General features: G+C 47.0%; 1 protein-coding gene across 1 annotated transcript; it reads left to right on the top strand.

Annotated features, from left to right (window-relative positions):
• Window positions 1-662: 662 nt before the first annotated feature.
• Window positions 663-3,900, top strand: LOC123402135 (gibberellin 2-beta-dioxygenase 3-like). The gene is made up of 3 exons (XM_045096019.1): window positions 663-722; window positions 2,033-2,914; window positions 3,256-3,900. Exons 1-3 carry the CDS (start codon window positions 663-665, stop codon window positions 3,607-3,609), a joined length of 1,296 nt encoding a protein of 431 aa, XP_044951954.1. The 3' UTR covers window positions 3,610-3,900.
• The last annotated feature ends 5,621 nt before the right edge of the window (window positions 3,901-9,521 follow it).

The following is a 9,521-nucleotide window of genomic DNA, read 5'->3' as shown; positions in this document are numbered from 1 at the left end:
TATATGTTGAGAAATATCCTGCTAAGAGAAGACAAGCTTTTTTGTTCGTTTCTTTTTCCTCCATGGCAGACCTAGTGTATTATCCCTATACACGACCTAAGATATTATTATGTGAAAAAAGGAAAAGAAGAAGTTGAAATTCTCAAGAGCAAGGAAAAGTCTTCTGTTTCTGTTAGGGCATCTTCAACAACGATTCACAAATTTCCTTTTGCATCCGTCTGATGACACGGAACCAGTGCACGGATATGGATGGAGGAGGCCATCATTTAGCGCTGCCCGCATACATGGCAAATACTTAATGAACCAAGCAAATGAAATTTGTGCAAACACAACAGATTCATACAAACTAGATGAAAACATTTATATTAAATATAGTTTAACTAAAAGAAGAAAAATATGTGCACGTACGGCCGTGCAGTGCTTCACTCCCATGACAGTTCACTACAATAGTTTACGGCTAACGGCGGAGGGTCCCTTTGTCGTCCTCATGTTCGCTGGCCACTCAATTTGGACTATCGGGAGGCCTCGAGGTATAACCTTCCCGTGTATCTTGCAAATGTCCCATGCACTGCTGATTGCAGTGGCAAGAGGGTGTTACATGCGAAGTGTGGGGAGGGGGGGGGGGCTCCTCCGCTTTCGTGCAGCCCAAATGGGGGCCGACGATGGACGGAGATAAAGAACTGGAGAGGTCGCCGGTTGTACAAGTCGGCGATGTGTCGATGGTGGCTTTCCTGGACCAAAGAGGTGGCGTCCTCTCGTTTTCTACTTTCCCTCGACACTGACAACGGATGCGGATGCGCTGAACACCGACTCTCGACCTTCATGTAGCCGCCTTCTTTCTCTATTGATAGGGCACGGTTACGCGAAAGATGATAGGGGATGGCATGGTCGCAAGCACGAGAGGCGCACTACGATGTGGCGTCGTCCACTACGACTACAATGCCCGTGCCTCCGTGTTATTCTTACTCGTCATATGTCATAGAAATGGTGAAAACATGGTGGAAGGGGGAGATGGGGAGCGGCCGAGTGGTGAGATTCTTGCCCCACATCTGACCTCCTTTAAGTAGCGGGAAGACGGGAGGAGCTTGTCTGACATTGTGTTTAATGCCGCCCGCTCTTGAACGTACGTGTGGCCGGACTTCGTTTCTCAGCTACACGGGTTTAGCGAAGGCGTTTGAATGCGGCGAAAAGGCATGTTCAGTCGGGCATGCTGCGGGCGACGCCCTAGGCCGACAGGTCGCTTCAATGGCAAAGCTAGTAAGAGGTCGCGTCCTTGAGCCGTCTTCAATGTGAAGCGGTACGCTCTACAACGGTATAAATGCGGGTTGCTGCCGCGAGACGAAAACAGGCACAAACGAGGTAGGATGGTGTTTGGATGGACCAGGCCGGTCAAAAACGGACGTGGGTGCTGTTGGACACCCGCAAAGGGCTTTATCATCAATTTCCATGAGAAAGTATGTCATAACTATCCTTTGAACCGATAAAGTCCCCTCTTGAAAGGTAAGTCGTTCGGACCGGGCGCCCTTAGACCGAAAATTCGGTGTGGATACTCCCTCCGTTCGGTTGTATAGGGCATGCACGTAGTTCTAAGTCGTTAATTTAACTTTTCTAATATATATTATATATAATAAATAATATATACTTAGGTTCATGTGGGAATATAGTTTCTGAATATGTAATTTTTATCGTATATAATATATATTTAACTAGTTAAATTAACAACTTAAAACTATGGGGATGCCCTATACACTTGCACGGAGCTAGTACATCAGAGACGCGCTTAAACCGTACGGTCCCAACGAACTGCCCGGTCGATGGCCATGGTGGCACTACCCTGTTCTGTTCCACACATAGTGCGTGCATGCACGTATCTTGCTCTCACACTCTTGCCACGTCACTTCACTCACTAGTACACCAAACTAACTAAAGTGAGCACCTGGTTGGTTAGTTGGTTACTGCAGCTCATAATCAATGCTCATGTCGCCTACATATACGAGCCCGTCACCCCCCATCAGATGACAACAACTGACAGCGTTCGCCGCTCATCCCCTGTCTCTTCTACATACGCAGCTCCTCTGTTCTCTTCTGCTCCTGCTCCTGCTCTGCTTCACTAGACATCAGGAACTGCACTGCTCCACTACATAGCGGTGCTCCGCGAGATCGTCCGCTCGTCACGGTGGCGATCACGGTGCCCATCTCGGTGGACACGATCCCGCTGCTGAAATGCGTGAATGCGGCGACGGCGGCGGTCCCCAGCGTCGACCTGTCGGCGCCGGGCGCTGCGGCGGCCGTGGCGGACGCGTGCCGCGCCGTGGGCTTCTTCAGGGCGACCAACCACGGCGTGCCGGCCGCCCTCACGGACGCGCTGGAGGAACGCGCCGCGTCCTTCTTCGCGCTACCGCACAAGGACAAGATGGACGCGTCGGCGCGGCCCTTCGGCTACGGCAGCAAGAACATCGGCTGCAACGGCGACGTGGGCTGGCTCGAGTACATCCTCCTATCCGTCCGTTCCGGCTCCGTCGCGGCCGCCTCCCTGCCGCCGTCGCTCCGGGCTGCGCTTGAGGAGTACACCGACGCGGTTCGCGAGGTGGGAGCGCGGGTGCTGGAGCTCATGGCGGACGGGCTCGGCGTCGCGGAGGAGCACCGCGGCGTGCTGCGGCGGATGGTTGCGCCGGACGATGCCGGAGGGGCTGACGAGATGGTCCGCGTGAACCACTACCCGCCGTGTCCCTCGTCCCTGGCGGCGGGGCAGCGCGGCGTTACGGGGTTCGGGGAGCATACGGACCCGCAGATCATCTCCGTGCTCCGGTCCAACCGCACCGCCGGGTTCCAGATCATGCTCCCAGACGGCCGCTGGGTCCCCGTGGCCCCCGACACTGATTCCCTCTTCGTCAACGTCGGGGACTCCCTCCAGGTAGGTGCTACCACACCATTACCAGTTTATCACTCAGGCACTCACTCACTTGTTACGTCGGGGATTACCTCCAGGTTGAATCCATGGACGCACGCACGCACGCACTCAGGTGTGTGCATGCATGTTTTGGTCTGGTTTAGTGGTTTGGCATGGGGCATGATTTAGCTGGCGTCCCGTGCGTGGCCCCCCGACCCACCCTGCGTTGTGTTCTTGTCAACGACGTACCGCGCAAAGGGTGCAACTTGCGCCCGATAACTCATTGCCGTGCGACCCGTATAGCCTGCGTGTGCTCTACCACCTGCATAAGTGATGTGAGAGACCTCTTTTTTGGTGCATTTCAGGTGCTGACGAACGGGCGGTTCCGGAGCGTGAAGCACCGGGTGGTGGCGCCGACGGAGGGGCAGCAGCCGCGGCTGTCGGTGATCTACTTCGGCGGGCCGGCGCCGACGCAGCGGATCGCGCCGCTGCCGGAGCTGATGCGGGAAGGGGAGCAGAGCCTGTACAGGGACTTCACCTGGGCCGAGTACAAGAAGGCCGCCTACAAGTCCCGCCTCGGCGACCACCGCCTAGGCCCATTCGAGCTACCCGCCGCAGCCACCGCCCAAGAATCCACTACCAAGGCGGACCACTACTGCAGCAGTAACGCTGCCGTCCAGGCGCCGGCGGCGGCGCCTCACGTCGCACGAGTGCATTAGCTAGCTTAATTAATCTTGCTCTTTGTTTAATTAACCTAGCGTTTCAGACTTGGTAGGTCTGTAGGTGTCACTTTCTTTTGGGCAGCTCAAAACTGGCATGCCCAATCTTCCACTAATAGCATTAGTACTAGTATCATTCAGAATTTCCATGTACATATGTAGATACCCTTTTTTGTTTGTTGCTTAGTTTTGTTATGTACGCTCTCCCCGTTCTTAAACATAAATGTTTTAAATGTTTTATTAAAAGACTATATAAGAACAAAATGAATGAATCTATACTTTAAATGTGTTTAGGCTGGTCATAGTGGGGAGTATCATATGGTAGTATCATGCATATGATACTATTGTATGATACTATCTTCATAGTGCATAGTATCATATATGACTTTATTTATTTACATGCATGACACATAGTAGCATAGCATTTAACATGTTACAGTATTTATCATGTTACTATAAATAGATGACTTTATTTATTGACTTATTTTTTTTACCAAACTTTATCGCATTTTTGGTGGCCATTTTATTAGCTACACTTTGACTAAACTTAGTTATGATAAAGTTAGGCCCTGTGTGGAACCATAATAGATTATGATAATCTGAATTATGAAGATAGATTATATAATCTGATTTATAAAAATAATCAAGGTGGGCATGTTTGGAGGCCAGATCATGTAAACTGTAATCCATGTTTTACATTGCATAATGACATGTGTGCCCTCTGTTTTTTAAAAGAGGAGGTGGCGGGAATGTAATTATCTTCAACTTTACAAGGATAATGGGTCATTAGCAACCTATAATCTGATTTTAGCTGAGGTAGAGTAGGTTATGAGTTTTTAATAATTTGTCCATCTAGTTTTTATAATCTACGTCATAATCTGTCATGTTTGAAGATAAAATAAATTAAAAAAATTGAATTACATAATCTGAGTGGTTTCAAACAGGAATGAACCAAACACGGCCAAGGGCCGTTTCTAAATGAACAGAGCGAGCATGTAGACGCTGACATATATAGTAGTACATGTGAGTCACATGCCCACCCACACACGGTGGCTAGCTACCTCGATCAGTTGGATCGCTCCACGCCACCTGCACGAGACAGGTGGAAGTAGATAAGCTGTAGGAGTAGCAGCTGTCGCTCGCCTTGTCCAGTCCTCGATCGGGCACGTACGCGGCCGTCCCAACTTTTACCCTGACGCGCGAGAGACAGGGATTCTCCGCAATCCTCGTTGCGCGAGCGCGCTCAGGGCTCGATCAGCCGGTGTGGTTGGTCCGAGTCTGAGCCGACCGCACCGCGTGCCAAGCAGCTAGCGTGCGACATGGCAGGACGAACGGCCACTGGCATGAAATGAAAGCTAGCTCCCCGACGGGAGGCAACGAGCTAGACGCGGTGCATGCATCCTGCCCCGTCGATTCACCATGTCTAATCCCATGAAGACATTTCTACGCATTTTTTATTACAGTATTATTTTACCTAGTAGCCTGCACTTCCATATCTCTTCCCAGACACGGCCTTGTTTAGCCGATCCTGCTCAATCACCTCTCTTCATTTCATTTCCAAAAGTGAGATCCAATTGCATGCGGTAAGCATATCTCAAGGGGGTCGACAATTCCCTCATTTTAGCATCCGTTGAATCAATTACAAATTACAAACCCCAACCAAATGCATAGAGTATGATGCCATTTTATTTTTATTTTAGGGTCGTCATCCATCTTTAAAACATTCATCCGAAAGTGACAAAGGAACAATAAATTGAAGAGCGACATTAACATTTTTTTTGCGGGAAAGGAACCTTTCATTAATCAACCATGATGATTACATTCAAAGTACATAATGGAGATAATTACAACTACGGTACCTGTACTGTCGGGCACGTAACAAGGCGGTCCTTGTACTCGTCGGTTGCTCCGGTTCGGTCCTCAAATACGCAGAGACGCTCCAAAACGGTCCTCTATACGTATGAAGCTACAAAGTAGCCGGATGAGCGCCACATCATCTACAAAGCATGCTGTTTTGAAACGGGCCTTGTCCAAACTTGTTAAAACATGTTTGTTTTCATTCAGAAATAGAGAAAAAGCACAATTCTTAATGCCCAAATAATCTCTTGAATAGGGGGTAACATGTTCTCATACATTTCACAAAAAAGCATTCAGTTTGACAAGGTTGGCCTGTCATTACATGACCTTGAACATAACATGATCAGTCTGACCAACATTTAATAGGTCTATGAAAGCAAATAAAGGAGTTTTGCAACTTAACAAAAAGAAAACACACATGCTACTTAAATATATCAAACATGCTACTTTTTCTTGGTTTCTTAAAACCTGTCCTAGCCTGAGTGAAGTAAGGTCTCATTGGCTGATGTGGCTGCTCCAAAATGCTCTGCTTTGCTTGGCATTTATCCTGCCTTTGTTTTTCACTTGCCAACCTAAGATTTTCCTCCATGGCTTGTTTTTTTCCTTCCTCGGCTTGTGCTTGTGCTTTGTTCCATTCTTCTGCTTGTTTCTTTCTCTCTTGCCAATCATGTGCCTTGGATGTATCTTGCTGCAGATTTTGCTTCTCCCATGCCAGCTGCCTTGAATTCTCCCCTTGAGCAAGATAATCTTTGAAACCTCTAATTCTTTCCTGCTCATCCTCTTGCATCATAAGAAATTACATTTCTTCTCCTCTTAGTGAATCTTCAGCTCTCTTTCTTTTTTCATCTGCAATTCTTTTCTTTTCTGCAGCCTTCACCTTTTTTGCTTCCTCCATTTGCATCTTTTTAGCTTGCAGTGCATTCCTTTGGGCCTCTGCAAGTGCCCACTTCTCTTGCTGCTCAGCCAATCTTTTTCTCTTCCTTTCTTCAATTTCTCTTTTTTTTCTTCAGCTGCCAACTGTTTTTCTCTCAGCACATCTTTCTTTTTCTCCTCAATCTCTATTTTTTGTTGCAGCCTCTTGTTTCCTTTTCTCTACGGCTTGCAAAATCTTTTTCTCTTCCTCTCTGATCTTGTTCAAAGCTGCATCAAACTTTGCCTGATCTGCAATCTCTTTTTTTTCAGCAGCAAGTCTAAGTTTAGCCAGTGCAAGCACCTCTCTTTTTCTATGAACATTTTCCTGTGTTATTGCAGTTGTTGGTTGAACAGGGGGTTGGCTTGGGACATTTTGTTCAATAAATGCAGATGGAGGTAAAGGGCCTGAATCGGGTGGTTCTATGATCTGGCTTGCAACATTTGTCCACAACAATTCAGAAAAAATAATTAGATTGCAGTCACGAATTAGATGGTAGTAACAAAAAATAAGAAAATAATTACATACCTCTTCAATTAATATTGTAAGGACCTCAGCCTCATAAGTAGGTGGTGGTTGCTGTAATAAATCCTCCATTTGCATGTTTTGCTCCTGATTACATAAACCGTACAATTAGTAAGGATTTGGTTATGTAAAAAACAATTTAGCATTAAGGAGGTTGTGGTCAATTATATTACTTGTGTCATGGCCTCATATTCTTCATCGGAGGAGGAAACTTCAGGTTCCGCTCTTACTTTCTTTTTTCTTAACTTCCTCTTGGGTTTTAGGCCTAATTTGAAATCTTTGCACCCACCTATGTTATGTCCTGCAACTCCACAATAGCTACAATGGATAACAGATCCACCTCTCCCAACTTTCCTCCCTGCCCTACCCTCAGTCTCTTCTGGTTGTTGTCGTCTGTTCTTCACCTTTCTACCTTTCTTTTTCTTAATTTTGGGAGGAAGCACTTGTCTGCCATACATTTTTCCCCACTCACTCACATCTTTACATGGAAAGATTATGTGCTCATAAGCCTTGTGGTAAGTTATGTCGATGTTCCTCTTATCCTTCTTCGAGTTACCTAAAGCGGTAAGGAAGAGGTTAGATTTCTATCGGTCACGTTTCTTTTGGCAAAGTGATGAAGTTAAAACAAAGTATAGGCTTACTAAATGGGACATCATTTGCAGACCCAGAGATCAAGGAGGTTTAGGGGTGGAGAATTTAGAGGTTAAAACATATGCTTGCTAAGTAAATGGCTGTTTAGAATTTCGGTTGAAACCGAAGGCATGTGGGTGCAAATTCTAAGGAATAAGTACTTGCAACATAAGACCTTAGCTCAGGTGACCGTTAAACCCAATGATTCTCCATTTTGGAAAGGATTGATGAGGTGTAAGAATGTGTTTTTTAACTAGACTAGGTTTGTCGTTGCTAATGGTGAATCAACTAGATTCTTGGAGGATACATGGTTAGGGGATGTACCCCTAGCACTGGAATATCCGTAGCTATACAATATTGTCCAACGCAGACAAGCGTCGGTTGCGGCAGTCTTGAGCAACACGCCTCTAAATATCAGGTTCCGTCGATCTTTGATCGGTGAAAGGTGGACCAGATGGCTACACTTAGTTAGAAGATTAATGCAAATCCAACTGTCGGATAGGCCCGACACTATTCGTTGGAAGCTAACTAAGGATGGATCCTTTTCGGTAAGATCTATGTACCTTCATCTTATTGATTCGAGGTACATTCCAAGATCCAAGCATGTCTGGGAGGTCAAAGTTCCGTTGAGGATAAAGATCTTTATGTGGTTCGTTCACAAAGGTGTTATCCTCACGAAAGACAACTTGGCAAAGCGCAAATGGCAAGGTAACCAGCGATGCAACTTTTGTGACAACAAGGAAACTATCAAGCACCTCTTTTTCCAATGTCTGATGGCTAAAATCTTATGGCGTTCTATACGCATTGTTTTTAATATCACCCCCCACTAGTGTCAACACGTTGTTTGGGACGTGGGTAGAGGGAGTTGGTGGTCATTTGGCAAAGAGTATCCGGGTTGGAGCATGCGCATTATTATGGGCAAGTTGGAACTGCAGGAATGATTTAGTTTTTAACAGATGCACATCTATACAGTTTTTGCAGGTTATATACAGGGCTACCGCACTGACCCGCATGTGGTCATTACTCACTCCTGCGGATTCCAGGGAGCTTATGGTTACTAGGTGTATCCGCTTGGAGATGGTAGAACAGGTTATCTTCAACCGGTTTGGATGGCGGCAAGCTAATAGGATAGGTGGCTAGGCATCTACTTATTATACTTTAGCTGCTTGGGCGCTTTGGGCGCTTTGTATCGATTCGTTCTTGTTCTTTACTCTGAACTTTGTTGTACTCCACTAGTGGAAAACGGGCCTTTGGCCTGGACCCTTTAGTCCCGGCATGCCTCTGGGCCAGGACTAAAGGCCCCGCCACGTCGCCGCAATTCCCAATGCCTCCCTCGAGGCTTTAGTCCCGGCCCGTAAGGAGCCTTTAGTCCCGGTTCGTGTCCCAAACCGGGACTAAAGGGCTACGCGGTGTGCAGCCCGCATGTGCGCCACCTTTAGTCCCGGTTTGTGTCTCAAACCGGGACTAAAGTCCTCTGCCTATATATAGCACAGCCCCCCTCTCCCCTCTTCCTTGCATTTTTCTTGGATGGAGGATTGTGGGTGGGTGCTTGCTCTCCACTTTTTTTTATGCACTAGATGTGTTTGTTGAAATGTGTGTTAGAGCGATGCCGCTTCAGTTCACCGAACACAAATACGATATGAGATGCCTGAGCCACGCTTAAACCTCTTCCTCTTTATTTCTACTTATTCTAAAAGGTTAGCAACTATATTTCCTCGTTTAGACCGTGTGGTACTAATTTTTAGGATCGTGATTGTATTTGATATACTGTCGTATAACACAGATGAGCCATCCATGGATGTACGGTGATCGACGCACAGCCGCTTACAGAGAAGGCATGCATTCTTTTCGAGATGCAGCCGATGCGAACAAGCATGGTGGTGGCTATATGTTTTGTCCATGTGTTGAATGTCGGAATGAGAAGGATTACACTTCCTCAAGAGTCATTCAGAGCCACCTGCTTCGGTCCGGTTTTATGTCGGGCTATAAT

This window comes from Hordeum vulgare, chromosome 1H (genome assembly GCF_904849725.1).
Source record: "Hordeum vulgare subsp. vulgare chromosome 1H, MorexV3_pseudomolecules_assembly, whole genome shotgun sequence".
Taxonomy (NCBI): Eukaryota; Viridiplantae; Streptophyta; class Magnoliopsida; order Poales; family Poaceae; genus Hordeum; species Hordeum vulgare.
The sequence above is the reverse complement of the archived record's forward strand: the minus strand, read 5'-3'. Positions and strand labels throughout refer to the sequence as shown.

What these genes read in the sequence shown, in the direction of transcription:
- LOC123402135 (XM_045096019.1), top strand. Translation starts at nt 663, where the DNA reads ATGGACGGAGATAAAGAACTGGAGAGGTCGCCGGTTGTACAAGTCGGC. An exon ending in AAGTCGGCGATGTGTCGATG is followed by an intron (nt 723 to 2,032) that starts GTGGCTTTCCTG and finishes AACAACTGACAG; the next exon opens with CGTTCGCCGCTCATCCCCTG. An exon ending in ACGTCGGGGACTCCCTCCAG is followed by an intron (nt 2,915 to 3,255) that starts GTAGGTGCTACC and finishes GGTGCATTTCAG; the next exon opens with GTGCTGACGAACGGGCGGTT.